Source organism: Petaurus breviceps, unplaced genomic scaffold (assembly GCF_028583685.1).
Source record: "Petaurus breviceps papuanus isolate PSGF00001 unplaced genomic scaffold, PetGlider_PUasm1.0 183, whole genome shotgun sequence".
NCBI classification, from domain to species: domain Eukaryota; kingdom Metazoa; phylum Chordata; class Mammalia; order Diprotodontia; family Petauridae; genus Petaurus; species Petaurus breviceps.
The window spans coordinates 21,913,147-21,935,287 of NW_027185791.1; the positions used below are offsets into that span (position 1 = coordinate 21,913,147).

The 22,141-nt window shown below is 40.2% G+C and overlaps 1 protein-coding gene across 15 annotated transcripts in view; it reads right to left on the reverse strand.

Moving 5' to 3' along the window:
* CDC14B (cell division cycle 14B) overlaps positions 1–22,141 on the reverse strand; it is a 144,553-nt gene that overhangs the window by 61,368 nt on the left and 61,044 nt on the right. For 3 of the 15 annotated variants that reach the window (XM_069088030.1, XM_069088029.1, XM_069088031.1), the window contains exons 1-4: positions 20,616–21,353; positions 18,297–18,387; positions 17,569–17,644; positions 10,042–10,134 (exon numbers count right to left, since the gene is read on the reverse strand). In XM_069088030.1, coding sequence (XP_068944131.1) covers positions 10,042–10,134; positions 17,569–17,644; positions 18,297–18,387; positions 20,616–21,159 — 804 coding nt within the window. In that variant the 5' untranslated portion in view covers positions 21,160–21,353. Of the gene's footprint in view, positions 1–10,041; positions 10,135–17,568; positions 17,645–18,296; positions 18,411–20,137; positions 20,551–20,615; positions 21,382–22,141 lie in introns of those variants that run through there. The other 12 variants (XM_069088041.1, XM_069088040.1, XM_069088036.1 and 9 more) reach the window with 11 other exon arrangements.

Consider the following 22,141-nt stretch of genomic DNA (forward strand, 5'->3'; position numbering starts at 1 on the left):
AGGAGGCCTATCCTCATTACTAATATTATTTTCCCACTAAGAAATTACTTTGTATTTTTTTTATATTCGATTTTCTATGAATCTGTGGTTTCCTCCCCAGTGGGGTGTAAGCTCTGTGTAGGCAGAGTCTGTTTCCTTTTTTTTCTCCTATAGGGTGTGGCACATAATAGGTACTTACATACTTGTCAAATTAATAAGTGAATATAAAGCCTTAGAAATGATGGCCAGTTAGGGGCGGCCAGGTGGCACAGTGAGTAGAAAGCCAGCCCCTGAGTCAGGAGGACCTGAGTTCGGATCTGGCCTCAGACACACACAAAAAAACTAGCCCAGTGACCTTGGGCAAGTTACTTAAGCCCAATCGCCCTCCAAAAAAGCAAAAAAAAAAAAAAAAAAAAGAAAGAAATGATGGCCAGTTATGTGAACAAGTAGATTTTTAAATGTTGGTGTTTATGGGCAAATGGTACTAAATACAAGAAAATGTGAAAATAGATCAGTGGAACACCAAGGAAGACTAGATAAGGAAGAATCAGAAACAAGGTATTTCAGCAACCCAGTATTTGACAAAAACTAAGAACAAATTACTGGGAGAAGTACTCATTTAACAAGAATATTGGAAAAAATGGAATTGCAGACTGGTGGACATTAGGTTTAGACCAACATTTTACACTTGATACCACAATAAGCTCAGAATGGAGATGTGACCTGAATATATTTTATACAAATTTTATGTAAAAGGTCATACCATCAAAAAAAAATTAGAAATCGACAAGAACCAGTACCTTTCACAGCTATGGCTGAGTAGAGTATTCTCAAACACAAAGATGCACACAATCCCAAAAGACAAAACAGTTTAAATAATAATAAGGTTTGTGCATTAGCAAAATCATTACAACTAGTAAAAGGGAAGCGGTTTATTATAAAACATCTACAAAACAAATTATCTTAGATAACACGCAAGCTATCTATTTATATGTCACATAACTATATAACAAAAACCAATTCACTCGTTGCAAAGTGGTCAAAGAATATAAACAATCAATTTGCAAAAGTAGCCCAGGAAATTATTAACAAACATATGAAATGCTGTTCCAAATCAGTGATGATAAAAACACAAATCAAGACAACTTTGAGATCTCACATCACACTTGGCAGGTAGAGAAGACAAAAGTCAGGAATAGTCAATGTGGGAGGGTCTGTGGCAGCATGAGCACATTAATGCACTGCGGTATCCCTGTAAACTGGTCCAACCATTCAGGAAAGCATTTAAAATTAGGTGAGAAAAGTGACTAAAATGTCCCTCCCAGAGATCCCACAGTTAATTGTACAACCGAAGGAAATACATAACAAAAGGAAAGGCAGTATAGGCTTCCAAATATTCATGGCAGTCCTGGGTGCCCAGTATCAAGAAACAAATGACCAGAGTGAGGACAGAATTTGTTACCAAGATTGGAAGCAAGATCATAAAATTTTACTATTCAGAGAATATTGGAGAGTCCTAATACTGCCAAAGAAAAGCTGCACATGGAATGTGGGCTGAAGAACTGAGACACGAAAGAGAACAAAGGCTCACATTTACAAGAAATCAAGGCTTTCATATTTCAGATGTTTTCGACATGAGGGAGGAGAACCAAGAATAGAGCCTTGAAAGCCCAGACAGAGGAGTCTCCAGGAGGAGAAGATGACCAGCAGGGCCAAATGCTACAGAACTGAATAAGGATAAGGACTGAGGAAAGGCTCTCAGGTTGGGAAATTAAAAGATCATTAGTAATTTTGTCCTCTCCAAAGTCCAGCCTCCTTCATTTTACAGTACAAAAGAAGTTCCTTGAGTGGCAGGGACTATGTAAGTCTTTTCTCTTTGATGTCCCAGAATTGAGCATAGTCACTATCACACAGCAGGTTATTAATAAAATATTTGTTAAACTGAGTACTGCTATGCTTACGTGTAAGCCATTCCTATCTCTCTGTGACTATAGTTCCTTAAGCTTACCGCTGAAGAACAGAAACTAAAAAATTCTATCTCTAGACTTCAAATGCTTTGCTTCTTGCCAGCTGCACCAGCTGTGAACAGCAGCAGGCTTACGACTCAAACACACACCAAACTTCATTCATAAGAGGTCAGATCAAGATGTTCTTTAGCTTGGTTTAAACCCTGACATAAACATTCTTTCTGAGTCTCCTTTGTTGAGTTTGATGAGGTACAGAGTTGGTGGAGCCAGTTCAGGTGTGAAAGAATTCACCTGGACTGTCTTGGTGGCCATTGGGAGCTTTACTGATGCCTCCAAGCAAGAAAGCGAAGTGAGACTGATATTTAGCAAATTGTGCTTATGTAGGTTTCAGAATGATGATGGAGTTTTAGAGGTTTTTATGGAGGTTAAAGATTAAAGACAAGACAGGATGACATAGGATGAGAGAGACAAAGGGGATTTTTTATGGTTTAAGGATTTAAGGACAGAGCAAGAGGGCACAGATTAAAAATTAAAGGACAGGGGGAAGACAGGATAAGGGAGACAAGCAATTCGTTTGGTACAGGTTCAAGATAAGGGGGTAAAGCACTTCAGGGTAGCTTCAGGTTACAGAGTAATACAGAATAGAGGCTGCACAAGGTCAACCTTTAGTATTATTTGTAACCCTTAGGGAACTTTTGTATCTGCATCAGGTTCCTATAACACCCATAACTCTGCAGAGATTCTAAATATCAGTCCTGAGACCTCTTCTCTTCTCTTTCTTGGTGATGTCACTGGCTTATATGGGCTTAATTATCATGTCTATGTAAATTCCTTAATCTACAATACATACCTTCACAGTATACTGGAAATTTCCAAGCAGATGTCCCACAAGCATCTCAAAACAAACTCAACACCAGGTCCAAAACATGACCTGGGTTTTTTTTTCTCCAAATACACCCCTTTTCTCAACTTTGTCTCCGTATCCTAGCATGAAGCATAGTGCCGGGCACTCTAGAAACACTTGTCGACCATTTGCTTGACTGAATTAAGATTTTATTTGCAGTCCTACTATAAGGAAAAACAATTTGTTCTAAGTAACACGTCTGCTGCCACCATGTATAACTCCAATAAGGAAAGAGAGACATTTGCTAATAAAAGTTAGATGTTCAAATTCACTTCAATATTTCAGTTGGATACAAGTGCAAGCCAATTTGGGGAAAATTTAATCAAACTTTGTAAGTTAGATTTATAAGCTAGATTTAGAGTAAAAAAAAAAACACTCCATGTCATGGGATTTTACATGGAGAATTGTGTAGGAGGAGGAAAAAAAGACAGTAAAAGCTTTTCTAAGACAAAAAAATACAACTCTTAAAGAATAAAGATACAGTGCAATGCAATAATAATAACCTAGAATTATAGAGGCCTTTTAAGGTTTACAAACTGCTCTACATACATAAACTCACTTTATCCTAACAACACTGAGCCATAGGAACTTTTATTGGCCCATTTTTTATGGAAGCAGAGAGATATAATAGCAACTTGCTCAGGGTCATTCAACCAGCAGTTGCCTCGAACAAACGGAGACCTGGGAAAGACCTTAGTTTAAGAGGCCAAGGTCTCCCGCTGCATCAGGGCCATCTCCAGTCACTCTGATCTATGTCCTGCCACCGGACCCAGAGGGCTCTGGAGGAGAGAGAGAAGCTGATGGCTTTGCACAGCCCTGCCTCACTTAAAACTAATTCACTTAGAGTCTGATGTCATTGATCCTCTTGGAGAACTAAGGACAAACAAGAAGAAGATGATATTGAGAATTCAGATTAAGAGAGTGAATTACCAAAAGAAATCACTTGAGTGTATTTTATTTAGTTTAAGATTCTGAAAAGCAAGGGGTAAAAGAACCACACTGCTTTAGACGTCTGTCTGCTCATTTCCTGTTTCCTATACACATTTTCAAAATTGTGAGTGAGTGTGTGTGTGAGATTGAAGAACCACAAAAGATATTTAAAGTCCTATCACACATCTGGCAGCACAATGTACCACGAGTACCTAATTTCTCCTCTAAAAAAAGAATTGTTATGCAGATACATATTCACAAGACATGTAACTAGTAAGGAGATGTAATGTTCTCTTCTTAGCCAAGAACTTTATTTAGATTTCATTTTAGTCCCACTTTTATGTATAGTCCTTGAAGCTCCGTAGAAATGGAAAAAGCCAGACATATGCTTACACACCCTGTAGGAGGAAAGATGACTAATGGAAAGGTTTAATATGACACACTTTTTATAGGGGGAATTCCACCCATTTTAGTTCCATGAAAGTTATAGGCAGTAAACTACAGATTTATTCTGCAAAGTTCTTTATGCAAATACTGATAAGTTTACAGAAAACAAACTCTCTCCAAATGCTAAGGCCCAAATCAGATTTTCATCCATAAGGAATAACTTAGATCTGAATGCAGTCTTCTTCTTTTTCCAAAGCATTATTCCTTATATTATATGATTGGCCTTTCACAATACTATGTGAGGCACATGGGGTTAGTGGAATTTTCCCAATTTGCTAAAGCAGAAATGTGGCACCAAAAGGGTCAAATCTATCCAAGAGTTACACTGCTCATCAATCATTCTTCTGTCTGGTTGTTTAACTCTCTGCTTTGCACTGCCACATTACTGCAATTGCCAACTATTTACAAAGACTTTGGACCTCCAACTTTGCTTCGCCCTTTGGTTTTGGGGATCTGTTTGCCTATCTGACACCACCGACCTACCAGCTTTCATATAGGCCTCACTTCTCTAGACCTAGTTCCCCCCTTCTATCTCTCTGATATGTTATCACTAGACACAGGTGACCCACGAAACAGTGGAACAAAACAGGTCTTTCACGTCTATCTGCTTTCAGTAGTGTGTAGAGGTGGCTAATGAGGATGTGTCATTCTGCTGATCGTAGTTACATGGCAAATTATGTATTCTTACCATAACTCTTAGAGCTTTTTTAAATTCCTAAGAGCTTAGGATTCTACCCATGAGGCTGAATTAACAGTAAACTTCTTACCAATGAATGAATATTACAATCCATAAAAAAAATTATATAAATGCTTATCAGGATAAAGAAGTACCTCTGAGTTAGTCTAGCAAGCCTAGGGGTCAGGTATGACATATTAGCTAAAAGTACGGTTATTAAAAATAAGAACAGGGATATTAGAGAAATGCCTAGAACCGCCAAGGTCTGCAATCTGCTAAACATTATGAGAGTCCAGTTCACAAATCTATTCCAACACTGTGTCAGTTGTTTGAAACTCAAGAGTATTTCCTCCTATTTAACAATACTATAAACAGTGGTTAGATTTTCAGATATTATAAAAAATTACTATACTGATTGTAAAATAGTATTCATTAAATGAAGCTGGTTCTGTGATTGAGAAAGGGCTGCACTGAGAATCAGAACACTTGAGGAGATCCAGCTCCTTTTCAGCTATTAATTAGTAAAATAAAGCTTTGGCAAGTCCCTTGACTTTAGGCAAGTCCCATTTTTAATATCTGCAAAACAAGGGTTTGGATCCAGTGTTTAAATGTAGTGACCTCTAAGGTCCCTTCTAAAAATGAAATGCTACAAATGTATTTTTAAAACTACTGAATTAACAGTAGTTAACAACAACAAAGAAAGAACAATAAAATTGAATAACAGGGGAATTCAGTTTATCTTGAATGCTGCTGCTAAAAGAAAAATACGTATAGAAAAGGAAGATGAAACACACGGAGACTTGCAGTTTCAAATCACTTTGAAAGCTGAAGGCAAGGGCTCTTTCTTGCGCTTAATTTCACTTCAAAACCTGGAGCTTTCTTTTGTCTTTGTATAGGTGTGTCATGATTGTTAGCCATAACTGGTGTTGATTTTTCAGCTTATACATGGAGTGATGAGAGGGGAATGGATTTTCCTGATGGTACTTGGAAAAAGTTGGAAGAGAGACAGGAAAGAAGGAAGAAGATTGGAGAGACGTGTGTGTGTGTGTGTGTGTGTGTGTGTGTGTATAAGGAAGATGGCCTATGGTGTGAGAGGCAGGGCAATAAGGAAGCAGAGCATTGACAGTTTTAGCCAGGAGTAGAGAAAGGGAGATGTTAGAAGAAAGGCTTTGGTACAATTCTCATGCTCTGAGCCAAGGATGAACAACTTAGTTCCTTCCTATTGAGGGAATGGAGAAAGGGAAAAAATGAGTGGAGAAAGAGAACAATTGGTAACACACGAAATCAAAAGTCTTTAATTCAGGGAGGGTCTATGCTGATTATTTTCATGCAATACTAAAAGAATGCTGATTTTCTGGTTAACAGCAACAGCAATGGAAATGAGAGGACAGACAGTAATTTTTACTTTAGGGGGCATACATTTTTACATCTCTCCAAAGAGAAAATTCTATCAGTAAACAGCAAAGCTTCTGGATAACTTACACATAATAATTAGTAGGATCTGAATTTTTCTAAATCTTCATCAAATTCTAAATTGGAAAACCCTCCAAAAAGGGGGGAGAGGGAATGCTGTTTTCACATGTCTCCGAAACTCCTTAAACAAATCTTTTTATATAGGGCAATGTCTATTCCAAAAAGTCAAATCTCCATGAATTTCTACTGGGGGAAAAATACCTCTGAGGAAATACAAGAGCCTATTAGTTTTTCCTGTGTCAGCAGGCCCAACCCACAGAAAAATCATAGCAGTAGGTGACTTGTGAAATGAGAGAGACATCAAGAACAGAAAAATGAGGCTTTGCCAGATATCTATCTTCACCTTCCTGTATGGCATCATTTATCACTGTTCATTTGAGTGTGCAATTCTGGATATTAAACTGTGATCCATGTAACTCTAAATAATTAAAAAAAAAACTGCAAAATTACATGATACAGTAGAATGAGGGACCTGAGTTTGAATCCAGTCACTGCGATTAACTATCATTTTTCACTTAATCTGGGCAAGTCACCTCAGCTGAATCTCTGGGTGACGGTTTCCTAGACATAAAATGAGGGTGGAGGGTAGGGAGATGTGTGGACTGATAGAGGGCTAGTCTATGAGTCAAACAGAGATGGGTTCAAGTCATGCCTCTCACACATACTGGCTGTATATACCAGGGTTAGTCACTGAAACTGTAAGTGTCCCAACTCTAAGAGAGACTCTAACCAAAGTTGCAGAAGAATTGCTGGTTGTCTTCCTTAGAAGTACCCTACGTTGATAAAATCGGAGGTCTGAAACACACACACACACACACACACACACACACACACACACACACACCACACAGAGATCTGAAACACACACACACACACACAACACAGAGGTCTGACACACACACGCACACACCCCTTTAAAGCTTGTTCTAGCTACCTCAAAGGTGTGGTATGAGGAATGAACTTTATAAACCTAGCTCAATACATCAGGCAGGCAGGCCACAAAAATGCCAGTCACTGTGCTAAGCATTGGGGAGCCAAAAAAAACAAAAAAGGTCCCTTCCCTCAAGAAATTCACCTCCTACTGAAGGAGGAAACATATAAACAACGGAGTCTTGGTTCGTGTCATTCAGTGCTATTCCACTCTCCATGATGATGGGAACCAGTACTGTTCCGAGGCATTCCCCTGCCAAGGCAAACAGAGGTAAAGTGACTTGCCCAGGGTTGCCCAGGTAGAGTGTGTCTGAGGCCACATCTGACCTCACATCTTTCTAATTCAGGCCCAGTGCTCTATGTACCGACCCACCCGGCTGCCTCTAAAGGACAATACACAGGATACATACAGAGTAGATGAAAAGTGTATATAAATCGGAGTTATTAGGGCATACCTAATTTATTGCATTTTGCATTACTGCACATTGTACAAATTGAAAGTTTGTAGCAACTTGGTATCAAGTAAGTCTATTGGCACCACTTTCCCCAAAAGCACACACTCACATCGTGTCTCTGTGTCGCGTTTGGATAATTCTTGCAATATTTCCATATTTTTCATTATTATTCTATCTGTTAATGGTAATCTGTAATCAATGATCCTTGAAGTCCCTATTTAATTGTTTTGGGGTGCCACAAACCACCCCCATATAATATGGCAAACTTAATAAATGCTGTGTGTATTCTGACTGCTTCACCAACTGCCCACTCCCCCCATCTCTCTCCCTGGGCCTCCCGACTGCCTGAGACACTGTAACATTGAAGAATATTAATATTACATAAACTTGGTTGATAAAACAGCAGCAGGGTTTGAGAGGATTGATTCCAATTTTGAAAGAAGTTCTACTGTAGCTAAAATGCTATCAAACAGTATCACAGACAACAGAGAAATATTTTGTAAAAGTCAATCAATGCCGCAAACTTAACTGACTCATTTTAAGAAACTGCCAGACACCCCAACCTTCAGCAACCACCCCCCTGATCAGTTAGCAGCCATCAAAATGGACGGAAGCAAGACCTTCCACCGGCAAAAAGACTGACTTGCTGAACAGCATATTTTTAAGCAATAAAGTATTTATTAAGGTATATACATTTTTAAAATAATGCTATTGCACACTTGATAGATTAAAATATTGTTTAACATAGGTTTTATATGCACTGAGAAACCAAAATATTCATGGGACTCACTTTATTTCAATATTCACTTTATTGCAGTGCTCTGGAACTAAACCTGAAATATCTCCAGGTTATACCTGTGTTAACATTGCCTCAAATCAAATAAGGAGCTTCTAATGGCCCTAACAGTGCATCCTAAGAAATTAATGACGGCCATATTTAAAAATCTACTTTCTTCTAATGAACAGAATGTCTGCTGACTTATAGGACACACAGTCAGGCTCTTATTGGTCAAAGTTCATCTTCATTCCCTTGTAGGTCACAGATCCAGAAGTGCAAGGGAAATAGAGGCCAATGAGTCCAACCCCCTCATTTTACAGAGAGATGATGTGAGTTGTACAGGGTCATAGAAGCTATTAAGGTGGGATAAGCCCAGCATCCATCCAGTAATCCTACTGCCATCAAGTGTGAGGGAGAAAGTCAGATGCTTAAATACTATGCAGGGGAGGTCCCATGAGAAGCACATATTTTAAAATGAAAGAGGGGGAAGAAAGGACGAAACACGATTTTATCCATGTAGACAGCTAGCGTGGAAACTTCCCCCAACAATGCAGGCAGGAATCTTGTTTGTAACTTAATAGTTTTGGAGTTGCCTATGGGACTGCATGGCTGTGACTTGGTCCTGAGCACACAGCTAGTACATATCAGAGGCTTTACTCAAACCCAGGCCTTTATGACTTCAAGCTTGACCCTCAAATTCACTATACCGTGCTGCCTCTCGGGCAACAAGGAAACTTTATGAAATTACCAGGTTCCAGGCAGCTAGGTGGTGCAGTGAATAGAGCACCGGCCCTGGAGTCAGGAGAACCCAAGTTCAAATCCGACCTCAGATACTTAACACCAAACTAGCCATGTGACCTTAGGCAAGTCACTTAACCCCAACTGCCCTGCCTTCCCCCCTCCACAAAGAAAAAAAAAATTACCTGGGTCTTTCTCCACAAATGAAAGAACCCAACTTACTGTCACTCTGCAGTGAACATTACTTGTCATTTATGAAGTATACGTTCCGAGTAAATGAAAACCATGCTATAAACTTATCTGTTACTACCTAATCACCACATTATTGAGTATCGTTGCCTTGTGCAGCTTTTCTGAATCTCTTCATGCACTCACCCACAATTTCAGCACTGGACTTCACCTCACGTAGAAAAAACACCATTTTACAGCATGTTATAATTGTCATCTATTCTTTCTGCCTTGCTTCTAAAGTAAATGTTTAGGCTTTGAAAGATACTAAAATTGGAATCATCATCAAAATAATTGTACCTAAAAAAGGTTTCTATAACCTTTAAAAATTCAGTCTGAAAAATGACCACTTTGTACGAGTCACCAATTCCCAACTCCAGGGAAAACCACAATGAAAACCTATCCCTCTCTACATCTGCTTACTAGGCAAAAGCAAGAGATTCATTTTTTTTAAAAGCAAGCATCAGATTAAAAACATCTAGAAGAGCAAAAAGTACATTTCACTTATTAAATTAGGGAGTTAGTGAAATACTTACTAGGTAACACCCCATGAGGAAAGCTGCATTTGCTTGTTTTCTTTGATCAGGGCCCGTAAAATGAATTATTTTCTTCCTTATCATTGTAAGGGACTGCATTAAAAATGAATAGCTGTCAGTATTCCATTTATTGTTAAAAGTCATTAAATATTTGTGGCCTGATACATTTCCCTTTATACTGTGATTGCTGAAAAAATCCCAAACCTCTCCATTTATAAGCACTCTCCTTAGAAACAAGACATTCAATCTATCCCAATTCAAAATTTTCAACAACGGAGACATGAGAGATCAATACTAAATCATTAATGCTAAAAACACCAAGATTATTAAGTTAATAATATAAATATATTGTTTAAATATCATTAAATAATATTAATTTTAACATAAATGATTAACATGTTCATATTTTAATAGAAATTGTGATAAATTTCACTCATGATAAGGTGCCAGATTGAGAGAGTGAGAGTGTGTGAGAGTATGAGTGTGTATATGTGTGTGTGTGTGTGTGTGTGTGTGTGTGTGTACACATACACTCTCCCTTGGGCTATTTAAATAATAGATATTTGACTTATGATATCTGGGTTGTTTTTATTTTTAACTAGTGCACCCTAATCTTCCACTCATTCTAGATACGTTATTCACAGTTTATGGAACAGTGAGGAGGGCCTACAAGCAAATAAGCTGCATGTTGTTAATAGATCAAAGGAAGTCCTAGAATCTATGTGATTTAAAGCATGGGAAAGCCCCAAAAGTCATAAATAGATTCTGATAAAAATTAAAACAAAGACACTAAATAAAATTACAGAAAAATTTTTAAATTTCTTTTTAAATATACATTTTTCACTACAGCTTCCTGACAAAGGTAAAGTCAAAGTATGGCTAATCATCTCTGTAACGGTTAATTGAGGTTAAACCCCACTCCCAATCTGTTTCATGAGTAGTAATGCAATAAAAGGGAGGAGTAGAAAAGAAGCCAAGAAAAAAACGAGCTATAAATCTATGCAAATTTGTGATATGTAACTGTATGCTATGGGAAGAAAAATCAACACAGGAAAAACAAATTTTTACCTATGTTAAGAGGCACGAAAGTAAAAGAAAAGGGGTGGCGAAGTGGCACGGGGAATAGAGCCCTGGCCCTGGAGTCAGGAGGACCCGAGTTCAAATCTGGCCTCAGACACCTAACACTTACTAGCTGTGACCTTGGGCAAGTCACTTAACCCCAACTGCCCTGCTGTTCCCCCTTCCAAAAAGCAAAACAAAAAACTCCAAAAAACCAGAAAGTAAAAGGAAGTGGCAACTGAACATCTGGGCCCACCAAACAGTTATGAGGCTCTTCCTGGAGAGAAAGGAGACAGAATCTAAGGAGGCATCAGTCACTTGCCATTAAATTCAGAAGCATTTGCTCATTATTTACGATTTGTGAGGAAGAAAGGATGATAAGGAAGCATGTGTTCCTAATCTATCAGGTGACAGATCATGGGGGAAAGATCCGATGAAAGAGAACTAAGTGTTGGTAGCCGGTGATTTCCTGCTGAGGGGTCCTGAGGCAGCTTTCTGTAGATCTGATTCATAACAGAGGGGTCTGTTATCTTCCTGAGGCTTGTATCCAGGAAATGGGGAACTTGTCAAGGAAGACTGCTACCTGGGGACTCCTACGGGCGTAAATGACACTGCCAGAAGGAAGAAAACATTTTTAAGAATCATGAAATCTTAGGCAGAACCTCAGGGGGTATTTTCATCACTGCTGACAATTGATGGTAAGCATTTCAAAACAGAAAGACAGATCTGGGGAGTGAAGAGTTGTTTAAGAGGATGCTGTCTGCGGACCACAGCTTCAATCACAGAATAATGGACTCTTAGAATGAAGTGCACCCCTAAGAACAGTTGGGAAGAATATATCTGCGTGGAGTTCTTGCAAATCTAAGCGAAAGATCTTTAAACTAGGTGGCGCAGTGAATAGAGCACCCACCCTGGAGTCAGGAGGACCTGAGTTCAAATCTAACACCAGATGATCAATACTTACTAGCTGTGTGACCTTGGGCAAGTCACTTAACCCCAATTGCCCTCCCCTCCCGCCTCCAAAAAAATCTTTAAATTGAAAAGTAGGAGGAAGAGAATGACCAGACTATTCCACACCCCATCAAGCTAGATACCATGAAGAATAGCAAAAACGTAAGAATAGTTCCAAAAATTCACAAGAGATAAAAATCTGCCCCCCAAAAAAGTCAGAAATAAAACCATAGCCTTGGATGTCTACATGCAAATTCACAAAGCAAGTTAAACTAAGAGATCCTGAGGGAAATTTGGTATCACGGGTGTCACGGGAACTTGGAAGAGGGTTCAGGACTAGATGATGACTGTACGAGGGCATAATCAAATCAAAATGGAGAGAGCTGACAAAAGGAGAGGGTAGGATATCCAGGCTGCCAAAGAGAGGATGTGCGGTGAAGAGGAACCGAAACAGAAGACACACCATTATCTGAGCATACCATGGGCAACCTAGACAGAAGGAGGACACGTCTGAGCAGTGGGGATACCATGATCTCACACCTGGCAGGGGGGCCTCATACAACAAGGACGGGGTATGCCAACAATCCAGACAGGGGCTGAGGCCGTCTCTCTGCCAAAAGCCAGACGGACAGCCAACAATCTGTCTATGATTTTGTCCTTGCATAGATGGAGAGAACAAGAGTGTCCCCCCATGCCTGGAATTCTCTCCATCCTATCTCTGCCTCCTGGTTTCCTCCAAATCTCAGCTAAAATCCCACCCTTTGCAAGAAGTCATCCCATTGAGCTTATCTCCAATTTATTTTGTAGATGCCTTGTTCATATGTAGATTTCTGCACGTTGCGTCCCACATCAGACTGTGGGCTTCCTGAAAGCGGGAACTATGTCCTTGAATGTATCCTCAGTAATAGACATGTCTGGCATGACGAGTGCTTTTTGATTGACTGCTAGAGAACGATTCTATTCTAGATCTGATTTTCATCTATGGGTAGGAAGTGGCTGCTTAGAGTGGTAACCTCAGGGGAAAAATTACCAGCCCATCTCAGAATCTGTGACAGAGGTTCATCGATATGGGCATGGACTGATAGGCACACTAGTTAGAAGAGAGGCTTTTAAATCCAGGTACCATAGAATTACCAGTGACAAGGCAAATCACTTTGAGAAGGATGCAAAACTCTGAAGAATGACATTTGGAAGACACAAAATGCGGAAGAAGCAAAGACACAAATTCAATAAGGAGAAAAAGGGGTAGTTGTCAAGAGACTGATATGGATGGGAAGGGAAAGGACGGATCTAAAGCAGATTTTTAAGAGTGTATGAAGAGAATGAAAGTACGGCCAGGTAACAGAATAAAGACAATAACAGAGCATGACTGGTAAACAAAACAAAACAAAACCGTAAGGGACATAAAGACAACAAAAAGCCATTTAGAAAACAGGTCAGCAGCCCTGAGGGAAGGCAGAATTGGTCAGCTCTTATTGAGCCACTCTTTTCTGTGCCAAAGAGAAAGACCTTTGAACTGGAAAGAACAGCACAGAAATAACTGTGCAGGAGTTGGTAATCAAGACAAACAGGAAGACAGTTAGACAGCAGCCAGCTGCCCTGCATGCATTCAAGTCTAGTTCCAGATAAACCCCAACACAGGGTCACAGTGAAAGAACGGGCAGATATTATTACAGAACCACTGCCTTTAGAAGAGACTGGAGCATGAAAGGAGGCAGCACAAAATGGGAGGACAGGCACTGTCTAGATTTTTTTTTTAAAGAGAAGACTAGAGGCAGCTAGGTGGTGCAGTGAGTGGAGCACAGGCCCTGGAGTCAGGAGGACCTGAGTTCAAATCCAGCCTCAGGCACTTGAAACACTTACTAGCTGTGCGACCTTGGGCAAGTCACTTAACCCCAACTGCCCTGCCTTCCCCCCACCCAAAAAATGTTTCCTGGAAAAGGGAATACTAAAGACATAGGTCCTCTGTGGGCTTGGGGATATATTATTAAAGGGATGATTTTATTATGTCATGTTCCAGGAATCTCATTATTCAAAAAACCTCATCATCCTGGTAAGATTCCATCAGCTTTGATGGGATCACTTCCCTCTGCCTCTCATCTCCAAAACCTCCATTTAAGGAGGGGGCTCCACTCAAAATACCTTGTTTCTCACCTGGCTGAGGATGACTCTGGGACTTCTCTGACTTCTACCCCACCCCTCCTTCCTGGCTTTTAAACTTCCTTTTCTGGGTTGTCTTTGACAACTAGATTGCAGGCTCCTGGAGAGCAGGGACGCTTTTTTTCATATTTGTATCGCCAGCACTTGGCACAGTGTCTGGCACTTAGTGCATGCATAATAAATGTTTACTATTGACCGTGGCTGGTAAACAGTCAAGAAAGAGGTAAAAAAGAAATGGTGATGGAAATTTGTGGCCCAAAATGTTAGGGAGAGTGCCTGAAGTTCCACTGTGACTGGTGCTAATGCCTCACTGCATCAGGAAGCAGATGGGTAACTTTATAAAGTGGAAATGAGTGCTTCTTCTACATACTCATGAATATATGCATATAATAACAAAGTTATTAAAGTTAAGGAACACTAGCTATTTCATGTTTTGGTGTAATAATGTATATCTAATACAATTAACAGAACATAACTGAAATGTTTTCTTAAAAAATAATAACAACAAAGGATTAATAATCCCAACGAGCCAGTTTGGTTTCATTCTAGTCTAAGATGTCCATGTCTAACGCCTAAAATCCAAAGAGTAATAAGTCATATTGAACTAACCTCATTTTCTTTTTTGTTTGACAGGGTAACATTACAAGGTTAGTAGACTGGTAAACCATACTGTAGCTAAATTTTTACTTAGACTTTAGCTGAATATTTGATAAAGGCTCTTGCATTATATGTGTGGACAAGATGGAGATGTTTGCTAAGTGATAGCACATTTAAGTGAATTTGGAACTGGCTAAACCAGACAGACCCAAAGAAGGTCATTAACAGTTTAATGCCAACTCTGGAAGGGGTTTCTGGTGGTGTTTCCCAGGGATCTGTACTAACAGCTCTTTTAAAGTTCGCAAATCTCTTTACATATTATCTCCTTGGATCTTTCAGAATAACTCTGTGATAAGTGCCAATATCTATATTTTACAGGTGAGGAAACTGAAGCAGAGAGAAATTAAGTGACTTGACCAGGAGTAAGGTGGTATATGAACGCAGGTCATCCTTACTCTGAGGCCAGTATTGACCAAAATAGATGCTTCCTAACAGACAAGGTGGTATTCAATTTTTTTTAATCAATGGCTTGAGAATGGCACAAAGCTATGCATGATAGATAATATACTATAAGACTGAATCAGAATCTCAAAAGATGTGACCAGTCTAAAATGTGAAGCCGAATCCAGTAAGATTAAACTTAATGAAGACAAAAATAAAGTTTTATATTTTGGTGCACAAAAATTAATTTCATAAGTATAAAATGGGAAAGGCATTGGCTACCAAGCAGCTAGTCTTAGAAAAATGTAAGCTTTTAGTTGACTGTAAACTAAATGAGTCAACTGCATCATATGGTAGCTTTAAAGGGCTTTAAGTTGCATTAAGAGAAGCATAGTGTCCCAGACTGGGGAGGTGACAGTTTCTCCTACTGTCCTAACCGGAATACATAAGGCATATCATATTCAATTCTGGCATTATTTACAGGATATATACTGATAAGTTAGAGAGGATCCAGACAATGGTGGTTCGTTAGAATGATGAGGGATTCCAGACCATGCCATATCTCAATTGAGGGAACTAGGGATTTTTATCCTGGAGAACAGAAGACTTAGGAGGAATATTATAATCATCTTTAAGTATTTGAAGGCCTGCCATATGGAAAAAGGGATTCAGTGTTTTTGCTTGGTCCGAGAAGGCAGAACCAGGATTTTTTTTTTTTTAAAGCAACCGGGGTTAACTAACTTGCTCAAGGTTACACGGCCAGTTATTTCTGGGTGTGGTGCTGAGTATCTGAGCCCGGATTTGATCCAGGTCATCCCGACACTGGAGCCGTTGCTCAAGGTTACACGGCCAGGTGTTTCTGGGTGGGTGCTAAGTGTCTGAGCCTGGGATTCGATCTCCAGGTCATCCCAACACTGGAGCCGGTGCTCTTACTCGCTGTGCTACCTGGCCGCCCCCAGGATTTTTTTTTTAATGAGAAAAAAATGATTTTTTAAAAAGAAAATGAAAGATTAAAGCTTGATGGATTTTTTCTTTTTCTTTAACAATTTTGTTATGCAAACTTATAATAGGCTGCCTTGGAAGGTGGTAGCTTCCCCTCCCCAGAGAGCTTCAAACAAAGGCTGGAGGATCATTTTCAGGCAAGAACTGGAGAATTCTTGTTCAATTACAAATTAAACTAGATGGGCATCAAGATCCCTTCTGACATTGATATTCCGGGATAATGATGGAAAATGGACTAATGTTAATTATTCATGATGTTAAATGGGAACTTTTCTTATTAAAATGTTTTAACATAAGTTATCAATGATACTATAAAGCTTTCAGCTTCCTTTTTTTTTTTTTTAATCTGCCAGCTTTTCTTATTTTGTACTACCAAATCAAACAAAATACATCACCGCTCTGTCTTTCAGGGGCAAATTATTCAACACCCTTTTTGCTTCAAATGACCAAGGCCACACTGGCTAACAAAAGTCCCAACTCTTTACATTAGAATGAGAGGGGCAAGAAGGTCAATGTGATAAAAGTGTCACCAGTTTTATGTGGGTGGGCTGGTCCTTGCAGGCTGAGGCCTTTTAAAGGCTCCCACTGTAATGTGGTGAGTTAGGAGTTATATAATGTTATTCTTGGTCCCTAGTATTTTATTGCCTCCTCCTTCTCAAAGCTGAACTGTTAGACTGAGTTAAGCCTGACCCAGAATAGTCTGACCTAGTACGGGATCATTAAGGTTCAAAATTTACTCAATCCTTTTGTTGGCTGGCATCTGTTACGGTATCAAAGGTGAGCAGTGGGAGGCGTAGTGGAGAGGGCGCTGGGCATCGCATGAGACCTGCTTTCTCTACGTCTACACGGCTTTGGGAAAGTCATTTCATCTCCTGGGCTTCAGTTTCATCATCTGTAAAATGGATCTTTTTATCTCTGACAGAATGCAAAAAGATAATGGTCAACAAAAACATGAGAGCAGTTGATGCTTAGGCCTCAGCTCCATTGGTATGGATCCTATTGCATTGTCCTAATCACCCAATGGTTATTAAGATTCTTAAAACATTGCCACAAATACAACCAATTAAAATCAAAAGCAGAGGCATAAACAAGAACTATTCAGCCAAAATGTTAACATATATATATACATATGTATGTAGTTTTCTTTCTAAAACAAAACAATAAATACAGAGGTGCCTTCTCTAAATGCATAGGAAACATCAATGGTCATTCTAAAATACCTGAAACTACTCTTTTGAAGAAGAGGAATGTTTTCTTTTTCTGACTAGGCCAATGTTGATTACTTAAATTCAATCTGCTAGCAAAAAAATAGTTTACCTTTAATTTCTTATTTATCTTGCAACAATATCTGTAAACCATTGCCAGATTGAGTGGTCCAAAATCTGCGAAGAAGCTTTAAAAGTGAAAACAAACAAAATTGTATAGGTATGGCTTGGATTTTCTGATTAAATGCCTGTTTTTGTTGTGCAGATCAAATTACAAGGATAACACACAACATGACATACTATCACTGGACAAACAATTTAAAGATATTGGCATTGTTATGGAGGAAACAAGTTGGCAAATGCAAAGCTTCCAAAAATAAATGACCACAATGAATTAAATATTTTCTATTCCTCACACTAATAACTGGAAAACACCTTTGGGAAAAAACTGCTACATCGGACAAATTTTTGCCCTCCACTGATACAAAATGTAAAGCATCCTATTATATCAAACTCAGTTTAATATAATATTAGCATAAATTTTAAAATATATTCTAAGCTCCCTTCTAGTTCTTAACATTCTCTGATGCTGTACAAATTTGTTTCTGAAACTTGAGGGAAAAAAGCATTATCTCCCCACACACCCCCATCCAAGGTCTATTTTACCACGAAGGAAGGATGAAATTTATTAACAGAATCCCTATATCCAATTATCCAATCCTATAATCCCCCCAAAACTAATATGTCCTCCAGGCTATTCTGTACTAAGGTGCTCTTCTGGCTTAGAGAAAAAATGAATAGATTCCCTAAAATTTTAGAAGAGCACAAGATAATACTTACTTCTCATATTCAAATTCGTCATCTATGGAGAAATAGTGTATGTTTGCAGCACTCTTTGGTTTCTGGTAAAGAATGGCAAAACAAAGGCGATCTGAAATGCAAAAAAAGTCAAAACTAATACTACTCTTAAAATGACAAGCTTGATTTCTTCAGAGGAAAAAAGTAAGTCATCCAAATCCTCTCAGATTTATTTTATTACAAACTTTTTTTTTTCATGCATGTTTTCACATACTAGGAAACTCAAGTGGTGAATAATAAAAAATGCAAACTGTTTTAATCAATCACAAGGATTTTTTTTTAAGGATTTATTTAAGAATTTGCAATAGAAAAGGTCTAGACATAGGGTAAGAAATCCTAGCTTCAAATTCCACCTCTGCCACTATGTGGCACTGGCAAGTCATTTAACCTCTTTGGGCCTCAGTTTCCTCCTCTGTGGAAAGAGGGGGTTGGACCAGCTGACTCTTAGGATTCCTTCCAGTTCTTAATCTGTGATTCTATGACCGTTGAATTTAAGCAGAAGTAAGTGACTTCTCGCAGAGTTGCATTGCCTGATTTTGTCTACAACTTGTTTATTATAATACTTAAAATACTGAGGTTTCAGCTAACTACAGTGTTTGTAAACAGAGGCATCCAAAGTAAAGCTTCTCTATAACACCCTGTTTGTCCATGTTCAGACTATCCTGAAAAAAACCTGCTAATGCAGCCTTAAGCCATAAACCAGAAGTTTCAAGCATAAAACCATTCTGGGGGGTTATTTTTAAGTCAGGACATTCTTTTTGCTTCTAAATGAGGTTCAGAAGAAGCAAACAAAAGCAATCCACGCCTTTATGGCACTTTTCTTTTGAAGGGTTACTTTCCCAAGCACCTGGGTTTGGGTTTTGTTTTTAAAGCTAAGGTACAAACGCCAGAGGGGTTGGCTTTTCCCTCAGTTGGGAGTCAAACCTTCCCAACTGCAGTAAATACACCAAGATCCCCCTAGGATAGTTAAACAGCAACCAAGCAGCAGACCTTAGTAGGGTTACCAGGCTCCACCCCTCTCCTCTCGGAAATCTTTGTCTTTAAGCCTCCCCCCAGAAACCACCAATATCTACAAAGTCCACAAAAAAGCAATGGTGACACGCTCAGTTTTGCTTTAAAATGTCGCAAAATGCAGACTTTTTTTAAGTTCTATTTTCAGCATAACTAGTGGGAAGAAACAAATGACGCCAGTCGGCATTGATCCTTGAAACTGCAACTTCTCAATGTCTTGACCTACACCAGATTCACTTGAGTGCTGCAACCCCACTTCACAAATTACTTGAAAAAACGCATCATTTCAATATCCACAATTATAAACCCCAAATGCAATAAGTTAATGAACAAAATTACTATTCTAACACCCCACATAAAAACATTTATATGCTTCTCCCAAGCAACTTGGTGGATTTTTCTTTTCAAAGGATTAACCAGGAGTTCTGGGGGAGGGCATGCACGCCTCTGCCTCTCACTGTTTTGGACCTGACCTCTAGGTCTTATTCTGTATCGCAGGGAAAGTATCCAGCTTCATTCTGCCTCTCCCACTCTCTGCACAGCAGTGCCCCTTAAGAGTACACAAGGCAAAAATGCAAAGAAGCACACTTTGGGGCTCCTCCCTCTCCCTTTTAATACCAGGCTAATTGTTTTTTTAGTCTCAGACGACGTCGGAGGTTTCCTTGGAGAACATTCCGAGTCCTCGGGCCGGGCGCGGGGGCTGGGGTCTCCACTCTCCCCTCCTATTCCCCTCCCACCCCGCTCCTCGGGTGGAGGTCAGAGCTGCTTCCCCAGAAAAGCACCGCTGGGCGCCCCCTTGGTGTAAGACTCACCTTTTATCACCTCCACTACAAACTTCTCCTTGCCAGTCATGATTTGAAAAGCATCTAAGAAAAGGGGGGCAGAGGAGAGAGGGAGAAGGTGGGACCGCAGGAAGGGGGGAAAGTTAAGGAGACAAGAGGGCGGACCTAACTTCCCAGAGCAGCAGCTTGGAAGAGGCGCCGGGGCCACACCCCCCGAAATAAAAGAGCAGAAAAAAAAGTTTAAAGGGCTACGTCTGGGTCCAAAGGAGGAAGCAGAATCTCCCCTCGGTGCCATGCCCTGCAGTGGGGAGTGCCAACTTTCCTGAGAACTCCAGGTGCAACATTAGCAAACAGAAATCAGCCACTTTAAAGCAACGTTTTCAAATTGGGCAATAAGGACGTGGGGCATTGCTCTGGGCACGTTTGCTATGGCACACAACTCTTGGAGAAGAGAAAACGTTTCCGCCGGCGGGTGGATATCGACTCGAGGAAGCCAAGGGAAACTCACCAATGCAGAATTCGCTCCCTAAGTGAAAGTTTGTATCCGCGCCAGCTTCCTCCCGATCCAAGGCTCCGCCCCCTGTTGTTTCCAACAGGCTGGAATGCGGAACCAGCCCCCCCCCCCCCCCGTCCTTGCTGCGGGGGCGGGAGGCCCCGCCCCTAGGCCGGAGGCCACGCCCCCGCCGCCGCTCCAGCTGCGCTAGCTTGTAGCAGAGGGGCTGGCTGCTTGCTACAATGCAGGCAATGCGCCTGAAATCTGCCATCCGGGACTGGCACCTGAACGAGCCCGCCAGAGAGCGCAGAGTCTCATCTTCGGAAAAGGAGAATGATCCTCGGGCTGCGGCCTCGTCCCCTTTCCTCCCTCCCTCCTCCCCTAACGCAGCCAGTGTTTGCAGGGTCGGTGCTGGAGACAGCACGCCCTCTGCTGGGTCCGCTTCGACTCGCGGCTGCTTCAGTCTCAGCTCCTTAGGGAGTACCTGGGGCATTGCAGAAGATGCTGAAGCGGACTGGCAGGAGATACAAAGAAATGACCAGCCTGGATCAGGGTCCATCCATAGGAAAATACCACCAACCGTTTCCTACTTTCTCATCCTTCCCGCGCCTGTACAAGAAAGAATTCCTAAGAAGTGACTGGAAGAGGGAGTGAGGGAGACAGATGCTAAACATCTTTCCTCTTTTAGTGTTGATTTCGGGGGTGGGGGGATGTAAAAGGTATCCTGACATCTGGAGCTGCTTTAGAAAGGCAGGCGGGCATAGACGGATCGATAGATTGATAACAGATAGGGATGGATACTATGACTGCTACTTGTGTTATTGCCATGGTTACCGTTCAGGCACCTGCCAGAACAGACATATGAGAGAGAGAGAACACACATGAGTTTTATGCATATTATGAGATATTCTTTTTTTTCCAGAAACGGAAAACTAAAGTCTAATTTTCCCTTAAAAGCATTGGCACCCTGTGCTGAAGGCAGAAGCAAACATTTACACTCCCAGAAAACTCTTCAAAACACATACAATCTTGACTGCTTTAAGAAAAATTGCAGACAAGCAAATGACTCTTAAAATTTACTCCAGCAAGAGAGGCAAAAAATACACCCTATCAGACAACCTGGTACATAATCTCTGTGCAAAATCAAGAAGGAATAAAATGGTCATGTGTCCCATGGAATGAAATTCCACCCCTTAACAGAACCTTCCCAGATATAACAAAAAGAGAGATGATGCCTCACTCTAACTACTCAGACCTCTGTATGTTTTGTCAGTATACACCACTGAAAATCATTTTTTTTTCTTTCCCCAACTTCACATGTATAATATTCTTAATAGTCTTCTTTAAGTGGGAAAAAGCCATGGGATCTTATGTGTTCAAACTGTAAGGGACCTTAGAGGCAACCTCCTTCATTTTACATATGAGGAAACTGAGGCCTAGAGTAGTTAAGTAATTCATCTAAGACAATACATGCAGTTCCAAAGACTGGATCCTCTGAGTCTAAGTCTAATACTCTTTCTACTATACCACATTAGTTAGTC